At 37.1% G+C, this 16,953-nt stretch overlaps 1 protein-coding gene across 1 annotated transcript in view; it reads right to left on the bottom strand.

Annotated features, from left to right (window-relative positions):
* The window catches only part of SLC12A3 (solute carrier family 12 member 3), a gene marked incomplete in the record, with an annotated part of 31,677 nt that extends 15,017 nt beyond the window's left edge, over nucleotides 1–16,660 (bottom strand). The window contains 14 exon segments of the mRNA XM_072422806.1: nucleotides 482–637; nucleotides 1,720–1,821; nucleotides 2,426–2,549; nucleotides 3,966–4,073; nucleotides 5,367–5,521; nucleotides 5,780–5,864; nucleotides 6,734–6,864; nucleotides 7,824–7,935; nucleotides 8,736–8,846; nucleotides 8,934–9,073; nucleotides 10,271–10,366; nucleotides 10,440–10,515; nucleotides 10,965–11,087; nucleotides 16,342–16,660. Coding sequence (XP_072278907.1) covers nucleotides 482–637; nucleotides 1,720–1,821; nucleotides 2,426–2,549; nucleotides 3,966–4,073; nucleotides 5,367–5,521; nucleotides 5,780–5,864; nucleotides 6,734–6,864; nucleotides 7,824–7,935; nucleotides 8,736–8,846; nucleotides 8,934–9,073; nucleotides 10,271–10,366; nucleotides 10,440–10,515; nucleotides 10,965–11,087; nucleotides 16,342–16,638 — 1,816 coding nt within the window.
* Nucleotides 16,661–16,953: the final 293 nt, after the last annotated feature.

A 16,953-nucleotide genomic window follows, 5' to 3' on the forward strand; every position in this document is an offset into this window, starting at 1 on the left:
AACTTATCTGTTCAGCCTCCTGTGTCAAAAGTGTTTACTCCCTACAAGAGGTACAATCCCCAGGAATCTTCTCCTGTCAGCCCTAGGTCATTAATGCTTCTTGCAATGACAGAGGCATACAACAGAAGGAACTGGCATAATAACTGGCAAACAACAGCAGGAACCACAGAAATCTGGCATAAAAGAGCATTTTTTTAAGAATAGTAGCTCTCGAAGAGGGCAAAAATGGGGCTTGGTGCACAGATAATTATGTCATTTTTTTTTACAGGGGAACAATTTTTTTCATTATTTTTAATTTTGCAAGTAACTTTAATTATTATCAGACCACAAGCAACATAGGTATGCAGAATATTTTTACAATTACTTACTTCCACTATGAATGATATTATCATAGGTTATATCACTGTTTAAGCAATGTGTCACATATAAAATTGTCTCCCAGGGTAAAAGAAGAGCTGAAGAACAGACAACTCAAACATACCAGGCTTCTTGTACAAGACGTAGGCCAGCAGAAAGATGACTATACCAATAGCGATCAGAGCGGATTCCCAAGCCAACAGGAACATGATAACTACGGACACTACTGCTCCAAACAGTGATGCCCATTTATTGTAATATTTAAATGATGGTCTCCAACCTGACAGACGAAAAAAGTTATGTATGAAAGATCAACTTTAGTTTGTATACTTTACTAGAATATACATATAAAACAGATCTGTTTTATATGGAAAAAGAAATTAAAAGTGAAGTTTTATTGTATAAAGTCTATGTAAACTCTATATTCAGCACTGGATAATAAGTTAAATAAATCCTGTTAATTAATACTACTAATAATAATATCAATGATTCTTTTTGGTGTGTCAAATATAGCATGGGAAGCATTTTGTTATAGCTGTTCCATGAATGTAAAAATATGTCTAAATATTCTACAGAAATTATGTGAGCTGATAATTCCCTGTGCTGTTTAACTGTGCAGACTGTTATCATTTTGAATGTTCCCAGCTATTTTTGATGAATGTAATATACACAGTGGGATTTCTCAAAAGGCCACCTAGACTGTGGGCCAGGGTGCCATGGTAATGAAGGGCGACATTTGTTCGGCTTCCTCCATCTGCTAGCTCACCAATTTATAACTGTCATACTATGCCTTGTCCACTTCCCTTCCTCGATCCTCAATTTTTCCAGAACAGGAAGGTGTAGTAAACTGAAAATGTAGGTGCAAGTGGGGGACACCTGTGGCTAACATCCCCTGACATTTATTTACTTTGGTATCATTACAACATTAATTAAATTTATTCAAAGTATAAATCCAGCCCTGGTGACCCAAGGGTTGTCCTAATCTACACTTTCATTAGTGAAGCTGGGTGATCCAGCAAATCTGGAATCGGTCTGGTCTAGGATTGAAAACAAACAGCAAATAACTTTTAGGAAATCCATTCCTGATGTGCTGGATCATCAAAGCTTCATTGATGAAAGTGTATCCCCCCAGCCTTGGAGAGCTCTATTAAATCAGGTCCTATGGTGAATCATTATTCTGGTTTAAAGAAATACATTTAGCATTCACTGTGCAATTAACAGATCTATGAATACTGGATGCTATACTTCTATCTGTCCACATGGTGGAAGCCTTTTTCTAAATAACATTTAGAAGGATTCCATTTTCAATATAGCTATAATCTTGTGTTTGGGTAAAAGGACCTCTTTAAGTTTCATATTTACCTGGTGAATTGGTAATAGAAGCATGAAAACAGCTAAAATTGATCAAGGCGTATGAACACAGAAAGAAATTAGAGATGATGGGTGCTATGGTGTTTAGTTCACCTGCAGAAGACAAAATAGTAGCAATACATGAAGGTTTTATAAACAAAGATCCAAAGCAAACATTGAGCAATATTACCCAGAAGTTTGTAGGTATTTATAGAAAAAGAAACATGGTAAAATGCCTGACAACTGAAAATAATGTTTAATTTAATGTTTGAAGAATTGATAGATCTACTATGCTGTCCTAACAAAGTCATGTCAAGGATGGCTGATAAATGTATGCCAGGTTTAGAATAATGTGCAGCACTGGCTGTTCTCACCGTTTGACCTGAACAATCATTAAGAAGGTGAATGCAAAAAGGCTAATATATAAAACTTATTTTGTGCCATTTACAAAAATCAACACAAGCCAAACATATTTTTAACATTTGGAAATGTCCAATTTAAAATTTAAACCAGTTGTCATCCAGGTAACAACACTTAAAAATGTAAGGTCTTTTGTTCACCAGTGCACAATAATCTAAAAATTCCTACTCTCATCCTATTCCCATTACTTTCCAACTAAAAAAATAGATTTTGCAAAAAGTTATATTAAAACTAAAAAGCTAGATTGTTAAACTAAGACTAAAACCACATTACTTTTAAAAAAAAGTTTTTGACAGACCAATAAGTATAAATGCCGATGCAATGAGGAATGTGAGAAGATATCCACGGATAGGCTCATTGTTTTTCCCATAGCCTTTCCCAAAGAAGCCAATCACTGGGTAGAGGTTGTCCTTACAGAGGCACTGTACAGAAAAAACAGAGCAAACACAGATAACTGCCCTGCGCAATCACATGTAAAAAGCAAATGTCAAAATCAGACTTTTACATATAAGAATTTAAAATTATCATTGTTAGTTAGATAAACCTGCAATGAGACAACAGTGAGAATGAGAATTAATACCTGCTTGCTCTGCCAGTAGAATGTGGTAGAAGAGATCATGCTTAAAGCTGGTAACATGTTGATAAGAAAAAAATTCTAACAAGTCAATCTAAGCTTGGGACTATACAGTATTTGAACACATCGACTTTTGTTGGTCAGCCTCTTCCTATTTATTGGTAAGATGGACACTAAAATCAATAAATGGTATTTTAAAACTGTTAAAAGCAACCAAAGGCATCTTTGCTTATTAACACCCCAAAAATTGTTGTAAGTTTTTTTTAAGACTACTCTGTACAAAACAATTGTCTCATAAGATTTCAGATTTCTAAGATTTCTCCTAAGTCCATGGTTTCCATGAAAGAGTGCAGTAGATTGAGCACATGTAAGAAAGATTTTGGTCTCAAATTCAAATGCATTTCGTGTAACTAGGCTTCCTCGGGGGAGCATGAGCCAATATTATAAATTTCCCCGAGTGTGCAACAAAAGTACATAGGAAGAAAGCTTTTCCAAGCAAAAAAAAATCAAAGATTAGGGAGAGTGAGTTTTACTAGCAAAAAAGTTGGCTATATGCTAGTTGCTGTTTAAGCAGGCAGGACAGGTAGGTACAGACTACAGGTAGGACAGGTAGGTACAGACTGACAGTCTAGGCTGCTGTCCGTTTCTTCCTAACTACTTGTCATATGTACACCGAAAAGGAAAGATTTCCATACATCTGTACATGGGTCACATTTGAAATAAATAGGAACCCTTCAAATATCGTCTCATATTTCATTATAATGAGGAATTATTTTTTTAAATCATCATCTATATTCACTTGCATACAGGAGAATAGAAGAAATTCACAATTGGCAATGAATATGTTAAACATGTTTCACAGAACAAAGTCCAATTCTTCAGACACGGTGATGCTAACTAATTATTACATATGAATCTGGGATGTCCCCCAAATGCCATCACGAGGTATGAGGGTAAGAGACGAACCCTCAGCATTAAGGGCTGACAGGGCAAAAAACAGCCACACAAGCTGAGAGAGTTTACTGCAAACTGCAAATCCCTAATTCTCAGGATAAAAATTATTACAAGGGAATTTATAGGTGTTGTTTTTTTAATAAAGGTTACATGGCATGACAATATGTGAGGCATTCGTTTTCATTTAATGTCTTTCATCAGTCATATTTAAAGGTACAGTTGAATCCTGCTGGGATACAACTTTATATTAGTATTACAAGTGAACAATTCAGGATTGTTACATTTGATTAACAAGATCCTAGTCACTCACTTGGAACACCTTTGGTGCAGAGACAAGACAAGCCAGTGCAGATGATAATGTGGCTCCAAAAATCCCTGCAGTTACCAGAGGAGCAAATCCTGACACCATGCTCATTGTCTAAAGAAAAAAAAATGATGATGTTATATAACTATATACTGCATTTAACAAAATCTTAAAGTTTTATGACAAAAATATCATAGTATTTTTTATGTACTCCTCTTTACAATGTACAATGGCTTCAAAACGTACTCGGACCCCCTTCACTTGTTTCAATTATGTTATGTTGCAGCCCAACATTACAATAATTTAAATTCTTTTTTTTTCCCATTATCTACAATCATTACCCCATAATAATAAAGTGAAAACACTGAAATATCACATTTGCAGAAGTATTCAGACCCTTTGGTACTTAGTTGAAGTACTTTTGGAAGAAATTACATTCTCAAGTCTTTTTGGGTATGGTGTAACACGCTTTGCCCACCTGGATTGGAGGATTTTCCGCCATTTTTCTTTGCAAATCCTCTCAAGCTTAGTCATCTTGGATGGGGACCATTGGTGGTCAGCTATTTTCAAGTCTTTCCAGAGATGCCCTGGCTTGGGCACTTTAGGACATTCAAAGAGTTGTCCTTAAGTCACTTCTCTGTTGTCTTTACTGTGTGAAATATTTGTAACAGAATGCTAGCTATCAAAGCTTAACATCATCTTTCCCCCATTTTCAATTCATTTCTGTGATATTATGTGTCCTTCATGTTGCATTAACATGGCACTGCTGTCTTCTACATTCTCCTTCGTAGCCTTAAGTCCTTTGAAAAGGGAGGACTGTCTCTAAACTCGAGCCTTACCTTCAGTTCTGCACATTTCTAGATGTTCCTCTTCTGTACAGAAAATGTTTACAATGATTTCACTGTACACAGGTAGATTCCCACAGTGTGCGGAAACTGCACTAGACTTCCAGCAATATTGTTAGTGCAATATGTATCTTATATTCATCTTACCATATGTTAATATTTAACAGCACCAAGATCTTTTGTGCCTTCTGTTTCTATGTGTTTCTAATCATCGAGACTGGTGCTGATATTAAAGATTCAATACTGATGGCCAATTATAAAGTCAGAATATTTAAACACTCCTATCAGAGCAAATCTGAAGCAGGATAAAAAATGTTACTCCCAACATGCAACAGTAATTTCCACTATTCAGCTTTGTTAGTTGTGCTGTCAGCCACAAATATGATTGGGATAGTCCTAGACCAGGGATAGTCCTAGACCACATATAAACATCTTACTCATTACCAAGGTAAGGCTTAATTGTACTGTATTCATGTTACTGTCCCAATCATTCTAAATTATATCCAATTTTTCAATAAGTTACAGTTCTTTATCAAGATCCCTGACTACAAGCATCGCTTACTTGGTACTGATTTATAAGCCCATAATTGCAGTTCTGTTTTAAAGTACAGTCTGTAAAATTCATTCCATATTCACAAGCCAGCCCAATACAGTTTGTGGCTTCACCCACGAATGAGTCGTTCATATTTCCAGATGCATCCCGAATTACACACGAGCCTGCAAAATAAAAGTTCTTTATTACTATAAAGTTAGTGCCATAGGTTAGTTACATAATTACACTTCATGTGAAAAACCAAATAAGCATTTATCCAACTGCCATTTCACCTGCAAAATGCAGGTTTACACAAACATGGGTATTGTGTGCATACTCAAACATTAGCATTGAAAACCTACATTTCTTGTAGTGTGTTCATTACATCATAATACCATCTGTACTTCAATATGTGGTACAAAATGATAATAAAAATGTCATACCAATAGTTGCAGAAATTATCAGGTAAGACACGGTAGTCCAGAAAATGGCCATCAGGGTACCTTTAGGAATAGCCACAGTTGGATCCTGTGTAGAAAAATTAAAGATACATTTGAAGATAGGTTTGTGTTAGCCAAGCTCATTGATAGTCTATTCTTTTTTTTCTCTGTTAGCAGTTACTTTCATGACATGTGAACCAACAAGATATTTTATTTACAAGATAACTACCATTTACCTATAAATTCATGCTCAAAAGTTGCTTTACATGTTCAAACTCTTTACCATTAGAATGTGAGCGAGCAAACTGCTTTATAAAAAGATAAAATACCATTAACATTTAGATCATCTTGCCTTTTTTTCTCTAAATGATTACTGAAAAGATAGACTAGGCAGAAGCCTAGGACCCAGCAGATAAGCAGGGGGTCCTGCTACACCCTTCATGCCTATGCAGTAAACTTGATGCTTTAGGCATTTGGTCAAGCATGTGTACTACCTGACACTTCAAAGATATATTTGATATACTATGAATATATACTTGTAGGCAGTCATTGTCTAATAGCACATAAAACTATGCAAATGTGTAAGTTGCAATCCTTATCAAATTCAGTCAATTGAATGGAGGGAGGACCAATGATTAACTTGCCTGGGGCCTCATTCTGCCTTATTTTATATTTGGATATTCTAGATTTAGTCCTTGCTAGTTAAGTAACTGTGACAATCCCTGCTGTAAATACTTTAAACAAAATTATTATAAACAAATGCCTAGATTTGGAATATAGAGAAAAGCAAATAAGGAAAAAGATCTCATAGTATGTGATGCTGAGATTTAATTCTACAGCCCCAGCCCCATGTCCTACTGTAACTTATTCTACTTTTATTGTGACTAGTTAAGACTGATAAAAGTGTCTGGTGATGTTCCAGGATATAGCATATGGAGAGCATAATATTATAGACACCTTCAGGTCTCCAGAGATGTTGGCTCCAGCCAGGATTCCAGTTGCTGATGGGAAGAAGATGGAGAACATTCCAAAGAAAGAGCCATCTTGTCCTCTCCAATGTGGCACAAAGTTTTCAGCAAAGATATCAGCTACACACAAAAGAAATTTAAAATATACTCAAATGATTTTTATTTGAACGGTGACAAGCACTTTTTAGCATCTATTCTGTTAAAACATTTCTGTGACTAAAAAATTATTACATTTTCTTGTAGTCTAGATATACTTTCTGTCCTAGGTTGTCTATTCTGCCTCACTATAAACATAGTATAGTGAGTAAGCTTTGTCATTCTAGGACAGTGTCCTAATAGCAGAATCACAAGTTGAAAACAAAGGGAAAAATCCAGAAAAATGTTGGGACCCTTGAGATGTGTACATGTATACATTAGGGGTGAGCGAGCGAGAATATTAGGTTCGATCTCGTGGCGAATCAGGCCTTTCCTGCTTACCGAAAATGTAAGCGAGAACAGCCTTCTGATTCACCGAGAGGTCGAGCTCTCGCCGAACAGAAGGATTTCCAGGGCTGCATCATGCAACCTCTAGTGCCCCAGGATCGCACCCTCTTCTCAATGAATGCAGCCATAGCTGCAATCATTGAGAAGATGCCCAGCATCTGTAACAAATGTATCATTTGTAAGAGATACTTATATTACAATGTCAGGAGGTTCTCCTTTGCCGGGCATCTAATCAATGATTGCAGCTGTGGCTGCATTCATTGAGAAGAGTGTGTGATCCCCAGGGCACTAGAGGTTAATAAACATCTAGTGCCCCGGGAATTGCACACTGAGCTCATCAATGATTGCAGCCATGGCTGCATTCATTGAGAAGAGTGTGCGATCCCCAGGGCACTAGAGGTTAATTAACCTCTAGTGCCCTGGGGATCATAGTGGAACTGCAGCGTTCATCTCTGGAAAGAAGAAGTCAGGTGTCAATAAAAAATTTGGTTACTTAAAGTTTGTGTAACACAAAACAAAATATATATTGCCACTAATAAGCCCTGCAATTCATTATTGATATGAAAACATAGTAATGCAACTCTCCCACCCCTAACCTCGATAGCTGAAGAAGCCCTTTGCCTTCTTTTCTTCTGTGGCAGGAATGATCGTTCCAACTAGATAATTTGCAAATGAGATCATGATGACAATGAAAAAGAGTATCTGAGCCTGGAGAACAAAAAGACAAATAAACCACATTAACAAAAGATCCATGAACTGATAGCATTTGGACTACTCAACTTTATTTCTATCTAAAGTTTGACAAAAAAACATCAAATTAAGAAAAATAAAAAATTGTGATATGCACAAGGAAAGATGGCCTGTTAAAGGGATCTACCTATTTTCTGTCCAGTAAAATGTTGTCAGCAAGTGGGAGCAAACCTGGGGGACCGTTCCCACTATCCAAAAGCTACGGTCACAAGGTATGAGGCTCACTAACACAGCATGTGGCTCACTAACACAGCAGTGTTTTCCTGTATTATTTGTCATGTTTAAGGCTTAGAATATATAGATTTCATCTGAATTTACCCCGATATTTACACTTTTTCATCTACCACAATATTTACACTAATCCCTGGTTGAAAGTGAGGAATGAGTATTTTAAAGTAGTATTTCTGTGCCCTAGAGTAGCCCATAGGAAAATGATGAAACTGGAATGTGAGGAGGGATTTGTGCCAATGATAGATTAAGATGCTGTGGGAAATCTTCAGACATTGCTGGGCCCTGCTAAAGTAAACATTTGTTTAAAAAAGTTAATATTTTTTGTAGTGTGTTTATGTCTAGGTTCTCTTAACCCTTCTAGTATTGTTTAATTTCTCAGTAAAATAATTTGAGCTGCATCTGCTTTGCTTCACGGTTGAACAAATGTTGCTGTTGTTAAAACACGCATTTGCAAAGCACCTGGTGCCAATCATATGGATAAATGTTAGAGGTTGATCATATGTGACATAACATTGGACTTTTGTTACCTTTGCCTCCCATTCCATACCAGCCAAAGAAATTCCTAGAAGTATCACAACAGTTATGATGCCAATGATTCGAATGTCATTAATTGGGTCTACAATGGTTGAGTCATAATCCTGCAATGGTAAAATTCTGAGTATTAAATATTGCACAATTGAATTACAACTTGGATTTTATCAGTCCTTACAGGTTGATTGTCTCACCCTTAGCAGATCTCGCACTGTCTCCGCAAAGCCAACTGTGTGCATGGCAACAGCGACAGCATTTGCAAATGCAAATATCAGGCCTATCGATCCTCCAAGTTCTGGTCCCAGACTTCTAGAGATAAGGAAATAGGTGCCACCTAAATTGTACAAAATATATTTTAATCAAAAACAGTATTTTGGCTATTCACTTCGAAGATTAGGTCAAATCTGATATTAGTTGTGTCAATAATGGGCCTCCGCAAGTGGCAGCTTATTTATTACAAGATTTAAAGAAAACTAATAGAAAAGTTTGGAATTATCACATTGTTGTAGTGAACAGAATCATTTGGTGGGTACAAATAGAAACAAAAAATGAACAGAACACCAAAAGGAGGTTGTTTTTGCAGGAGTTTAGGTACAAACAAGCAAGGATGACCAAAGAAGAGATGTAGAGTGAAAGCGCCCCATTTATTAAATCTCTCAATGAAAGCAGAGGATGAACTATCATAGGAGGACCTGGGTAATCCAGCAAAACTGGAATAGATTTTGTAAAAATTATTTGCTATTAACTGGCATGTTTTCAATTCTGAGCCAAATCCATTGAAGGTTTGCTGGATCACCCATGTTCTCCCATGAGTCTATCTTCTCCAGTCTTTGAGGGCTTTAATAAATCAGGCCCATGTCTGAATGTGAACAAATGGAGAAATAGGATGATAAACATAACAGAATGAAACACAATCATACGGCAGGGTAAACCCCAAGGGGGTTGTAAAGTAGCAGAGCAAAGTATTCTCTGCTCTAACCAAAATGGAGTTAAACTGTTCCTGTTGCTCCTGCCCGTTCACAGGTTATCCTCCAGTAGGGTAACAACACTGACATGCAGTAAAATCACAGCAGCATTGGTAATCTGAGCAGCTGTGTCTTTATGCATGCCATGGAAGAAAATTGTACCCCTGCTATGCCAATCAATGCAAGATATGTAATCCAAAAGGGTGCTCTGCACAAAATAATGAAAACTTTGCCCTTAGATCTTGCCTCCTGGTTAGATAGTGCAAAGACATTAGAGGCTTAGTTGACTTTCACCAGCTTTGTGTTTTATTTGCTAAATTGGAAAATTAAGTATATTGTCCATTGGCCACCTTAAATACTATCAGACACTCTCTTTCTCTAGCCAAAATCGAAATGTATTGATTCTTCAGAATAGGTTTATATCAATTGTTTGCGTAGTCAATCAATATAAATGTTTAAATAGTAGTCAATTTTTCCATCAAATATCTATGGCCTTTTATGCTAATAATATGGAAAATATTGAACATTGTCTTGATTCTACTGTTTATGAACACAGCTTAACTTACCTGATTTCACTTTCCCATTGGTAGAAATGGCAGAGATGGAAAGTCCTGTGATGCTGGTGACCGTGACAGACATGAGGATAATAACCCAGGTTAATGCTATAAGAGGAGTGAGCAAAGCATTAATGTATGTATAGGAAATGTAAACACAAAATATTGAAAATGTACTGACCTATCCCAGCCTGAGCAGTGATCCAGGGTAGACGAAGGTACAGAATAACTCCCCATATATTTAACATGCAGCGGATCTGGGATGGTAGACAAGTGTGATTAATCTGTATTCTCTGGCCACCAAGGAAACATAGACTATAAAATAGTCCGCTACTAATTTATTACTACATGGTTACTTATAACAATAGGAAAAATCAAGTATGACTTTTAGCAGTCTTTTAATCCTGCCAGTAGACCTTTTATTTTTCTGAATTTATTTGACACTGTTTATTCTGCTATAAAATTTCACAGCAGTATTGCCACCTTTTGGAGAAGGTAGTCTTTGATTTATGTTCTTTGCTACGTCAGATCGATACAGTAATGAACAAAGTGCATGCTCAATGGTGATTGGAAAGTTCTAGTTCAGCAGGAGATATGTCTGCAGACCTCTGGAGAGAATCCTCTGATTAGCCCAAAGAGAGTAATGGTCTTTCTATAGAACATGCTGGCAGAGTTTTAAATAATTATGTGACCAATTTACACTCACCATGACTCCTTTTATCCAGCCAAATCTGACTGGTTCTCCTGCTGGCTTCTCCACCACATTCTCAGCCTCGCCATCTGGAGAGTCTACACTGGCTTCATATACTGGAGGCTGCAGATGATCCTCCTATGGAAACACAATGAAGGAAAAAAAAACCAGAAAAGAGTTTAATAAGTGTTACTTTAGCTTCATCAAGTACCAACAGACAGTGGAAGTTTGGCAGCTGATACCACTAGTTTTAGCATGTTTAGGCATCAACTGAGAACGCTGTGGGTGAAATTCAACAGTAGAAATCTTGATGCCAGTGGTGGGTTTTGGTGGTCGCCCCCACTCCTATCTTCTGGGCTCACCGGACATGCAGCCGCACCTTTCTCAGACCTGGGCACTGGTAGGCACAGGGCAAAATAGCCTGCTAATTATTTGCCTAAACCTCACCTGGCCCCATTCATCTCAACCTTTGATATGCTTGTGCCTGTGAAAAAGCTGCACCTGAACATGGCTGCATTGCCCACCCTAGGATGTTACTAAGTCGTAGGGTATTAATTTGTTCTACATCAATAACATCACCCCAAACTCTTCTTGCTGCCCGGACTGACCTTTGCTTGATCTTTTGCCCACCAGTTCTCTGAATTCCCCCTGGATTATCCACCTGGCTGGCTGTCCTCCTGTGCATGACCTCTGGCTTGCTCCCTCCTGACTTCAAATTCCCTGTTCTGTGTGTACCCTCTCCCTTATTTTCTAGACCCTCATATATACCTCTGGCACTGTCTGCCTAGAGTGTTCGCTAATTGCTTGCCAACCTTTGCCCACCCCCCCCCCCCAAGCTGACATCCCACATCCTGGGGGCAAGTGAGTGCTGGTATGTGCCACTAAACTCCTGAGGACGAGCAGGAGCTTGTCTCAATGTGAAGACTACATAGATAGATTGGAGGATTGGTGATGAAGAAAAGCATTGGCACTTGACCAGTCCTTACACCTAACTAAAAGATCATTTCTGTTATATAGATGAATAAGCAATGAGTTTCTGCAATATATTACAAACATGCAGAAATCTGAAAAATACATGTACAGCTTACAACTTTTAGAAGGAAAAAAGAGGGTCACTTTTGTTTGTAAAAACAATTGAAGGCTAGGCATGCAGTACTAAAAAGCCATACATACCATAAAAAAATAAATAGGCAAAATACCTGATTAAACCCATAAATGTTTCCTACTTCCTTTTAAAAATATTGTATTACAATATTTTTAAGATTAGACTTTTACATTCTTACAATTGTGTCAGGTCTATATTGTGATATAAACACCCCAGTTAGGATTTTCCCCAATCATTTCTTCTTAGAAAGACTAGTCTTTAGTCTTTTTTATTGGGGAGATTTATTCCTATATTTGTACCAGTGACCCTTGTCACTGATAAATTACATGGAAGGAAATCTAAAATGTTAGATTTGACGTTAGGAGGAAAGCTTACAATGGAGACGTCTGTTCTAGGGACAACAGTCCAAGAATAGAATGTTTCTTACTTTTAAAGAGCTCCTCTAACTTCTTGTTATGTCTTGCCCTTAAAGTTCCTCCTTAAGGGCAATATTTATAAATACAGGTTGACAATCAAAAGTCCGGCAACCTCCGGACCCAGAGTGCCGGATTTTCGAAAATTCCGCATTTTTTTTATACTTACCTCCACACACAGGCCAGCCTTCCTCTCGCAGCACTGCTGACATCTGGCACAGTTCCAGGGAGCAGGCAACAGGAACGTCTCCACGTGTATTTAGTGTAGCAAGCAAGACTTAACAGCTGTTTCTGGAGAACAGTGCCATCAAAACATTAGTGGCCAAACAGTGTACTGCAGTCCCTGTATTGAAAATGCGATCCAAAATTCATGCTGGGAAACTGAAAGAACTGGATTATCGATGGTGGGGTTTTTGATTCTCAACCTGTAAAACATTCACTGCAGCTGAATCATCCTGGTTAATGTGTTTCACTGCTTGACTTTGCAAACAAATGCCATTGTATGCCTGAATATTACACCTTATTTATTACCAAGCTGAGTACAGCTTGAGGCTGGCAAGGCCCAGTGGTGTTGTATTATACTTCACTACTTGATTGCAAAATAATTATTCATGATTGAAAAGATAGCAGGTCATGTGACCTCAATTTAACAGTCTCTTTCTGTTCAATTGAACTGGAGAAGCTCCTTGATTGAATAGGAACTGGTAATGTGACCTTGAAAGGTTATATGGTCAGGTCTCTCCTATTTTTCACTTTTAATCTTCTTGTCAATATATTAAATATGTTGCACCAGCTTCAGTTTCCCACTGCTGACTGAGGAAAGGGAAAATATTGGTTGTTTATGCAGCCCTTTTCCTGGTGATAAAAATTGTTTATTTGACTCAATGGGAAGTGGATTTGGCAGAGAAATGGGAGGTTCAAGTTTGGCAAGTTTTGGCTGATGTCATCAATACATCTTTTATAGGTGCCAATTATAAACTCTTGTTAAGATGGTACATGGTGCCCACCTGGATTGATAAATTGAAACCAACAGGTTCTCCTTTGTGTTGTAGAGGATGTGGACGGTTGGGCACCATGTTTCATGCATGCTGGACTTGTCCTAAAGTTCAAAGACTCTGGATTCGCATTTATAATCTGTTAAATACCATTACACATATTACCATTCCAAAAAGGGCGGAGAGCACTTTATTTTCTAAGCTACCAAATTTGGTACCTAATCTACATTGTAGATTGGTTAAGTACATTTTCTTAGCAGCCCATATTACAATCGCCAGCTATTGGAAGGCATCATCCTTTCCTCTTGATTTTACCAGGAATAAACTAAAGTGGTTCATGACAAATGATAAATTTACTTGTACCTTGCAAAACAATATGAGTAAATTTAATAAGACTTGGGACTCTTGGATAGCTTACAATCAACACTGATCTCCTTGTAAGAAACCACTACTATATTTGAATCTTATACCCCTTCCCTGATACTACCCTCCCCTGCCCCCTAAGTGGTACCCACGAGAGGTATACACTTTCACCTTTTTATACATTGTTTTTCGATTAGTTATACTTTAATTCTTTTACTGAGGAAATTTCTCTGCACAATAGATAATTATATAATGAATGTATCTTGTCTGTTTGAATAGCTGTCACATTATTTTTTTATAGTTATATATTTGTGATAAGTTTTAGATTTTGAAATGATGATTTTCTTTACATTTTTTTCACATTAAGTTATATAAGTAACAAAACAATGAGTTTCAATGGTGTTTTTGTTATTTTTGATTGTACACAGATGAGTAATTTATTTGCATCTTTTTCTAATGTACACAAGAAGTTATGTTTTGTAAAAGTGCTGAATCTTTTTTTTGTTATACGTGTTGATGACTTGCAAAACAACTATTGTAATTTACATTTAAAAACTTCAATAAAATCTTTGAAATACAGATTTCCACTGCTGGGCACAAGGAAGAGAACATTTGTAAAGCATATAGCTGTGCTTTAAAAGCCCTTTCCCACTGTATCCAATAGTTAATATAAAGCCATGGTTCTCTTCCTGCAGATGTGAGACTCCAAATCATACGACATAGTTCTGCAATATCACATACCCTCAAGTACCTTTTCACAAATTTGCTTTAATAAACTCTGATTCACTGCTTGTGAATATTTAGCAGTGGATGTTATGAAGCTTTATAGTATTCTGCATTACTATCGAATATTAGAATAAAAAATTGTAATCATACTGATTGGTGTTGACCGGTGTATGTAGCAGTGAATGCTAATTATAATATCTTTATGCATCTCTAAAGATTATTTCACATCAATCTGATGAGTTCTAGTATATTACTGCATCAAAGTTGACATGCAAAATTTCACAAGATTTTTTAATTTTTTTTACAGCAGTGCAGCAAGACATAGAGGTGGCTGAAATTTTGGTGTTGCAATGCATTCCCCAGGTGTGTTAGTATACTAATAAAAAAAAAAAAATGGCAATGCACCTTATTAGGCCACAAGCATGCCATGTGTTGTAGAATATGTAGCATAAAACTTTTATTTTGTGTTGTCTCAATAGGGCAATAGTGCAACAGTCTGATTAGACTGTATGGCATTTCTTTGCAATGTTACTCAAAGCTAGCACCTTTGCAGCCTCTTATACATGTTGCTAGATGTATGGCTTATTTAAAGGTTAAAGTTGTGCACATGCAGTCAAATTTTGTTTAAGACTTATAGCAATATATCGTTTCTGGGAACCGTTCCAAAACCCCACTGCATTGCGAGTGCATGCAAAGGTCTGCACAAAGTGGTTTCTCACCAAGACTGAAAATGACCTGAGGGTCAGCTTACATATTATACAATAATGTATACAGGACTTCAGTTCTTAATGAATTTTGCTACATGTGTTTCAAAAGGCAGAACAAAATGTGGACCAAGAGATTTAGGATTCGAGTGATGACTAGCACACTGAACTCTTGCAGTTTAATTTTTCTTATGCCTACAATGCCTGGCTATCCCAATTGATTTAAAGTAACAAGCTGTGTATGGGGAGCCCAACTAGTTTCATTAGATAGACGGACAATATTAGTATGTAAACACAGTAAAAGCTCTATTTATAAATCCTTGTAGGAATCTTCGAGGTCCTTGTGTTTGAATGGCAGTAATTGATTCCCACCAGTTGGCCAGTGTGAAGAATGCCACTGTTACAAACAGCCAAAAAAGAATTGGTCCACACATTGCTCATTGCTCAAGAAACCCCTAGCAACCTTTGGAGGAACCCTGGTTGTGAAACACTGGTCTAGATGTTCATGGCGCATTCACATTGAAAATGTCCCATAAGTAATAATGTAGATCTAGACTCTTACTGGATATCATTTTGTTTGATAAAGCACAGTGGAGTCTATTTATAAAGCAGTGACTCTGATCATTCTCTGGTGAAGAATCTTCCAGGTTCATGTGATTCAATGGCAGTAGTCGATTCTCAACCAGGAAAGTTTTCGACTGTCAGATTTACTGCTTTATAAATCGACCCCTATGTGTGTATATAAAATTAATTACTTTTATATAAAACACTTGTTTTCACATTTTTATCCATCTTTACATTTCAATGAAGCCAAGGCAAGAACACAAGTGTAAGATGGGAACAGCACTGTCACAATATTCCAGAAAGGGTCTGAACAAGGACCAACATATGAGGATCACCAGGTGTTACAAAAATATGGTAAAAGTTTGAAAATGATTGAGAATTACTTTTAAAATCATAAACATGTGAAAGACGGTATGAGAGTTTGGGTTTACACTTAACTTAAACACAAAAAAACCTTTGGTTCCACACATGATAAAAAGTGCTGTGCATATAAAACAATGCTCTCAGCCCTCAATTTCATACCTTTAGGATAGAGTGAAGGTCTTCTAATGTAGGACTGACCTTCTTCACCTGCCCAGTAACATCAGTATTAGCATAGTGATCATAGCTTGGAACGGCATCAATAGTATTGTATCCAAATGTTCTCATGTAGAAAGTATTGGTATGGGTGAGGTTATTGGGATTAAATGTATCATACGTTGACTCTTGCTGCCCATATTGAGATTTGGTGGTTTCCTCATTACTGATGAGTGAGCGGATGGTGAACCTTCCACTGGATGGAGCGCTGTCCACTGGAGTCTCAACTTTGCTCTCAGCCATGTCATCCCCAGACTGAGTTCCTGGCATCCTATCTCAATAAATTCAGAGAAGGGGGTTTTATACTCAGGAAAACCAGCAGGAACCAAACCTGTAAATCACTAACCAAAATATCACATAGTAAACTGCAGAGAATATCACAGCCTAGGGTCAAAAAAAATTAGTCCAGATACACGTTCTGATTAGAAGGATGATAAGAAACCTATTGTAACTAACGCATAAAATACCTTACACACTTAACCTTTGTTTCAACAGTTCTTTCCTATCCCTTGATTGAAGATCATCCTAAGGAACATTTCAGGCTTATTGGTGTGTCAA

Source organism: Pyxicephalus adspersus, chromosome 9, assembly GCF_032062135.1.
Source record: "Pyxicephalus adspersus chromosome 9, UCB_Pads_2.0, whole genome shotgun sequence".
NCBI classification, from domain to species: domain Eukaryota; kingdom Metazoa; phylum Chordata; class Amphibia; order Anura; family Pyxicephalidae; genus Pyxicephalus; species Pyxicephalus adspersus.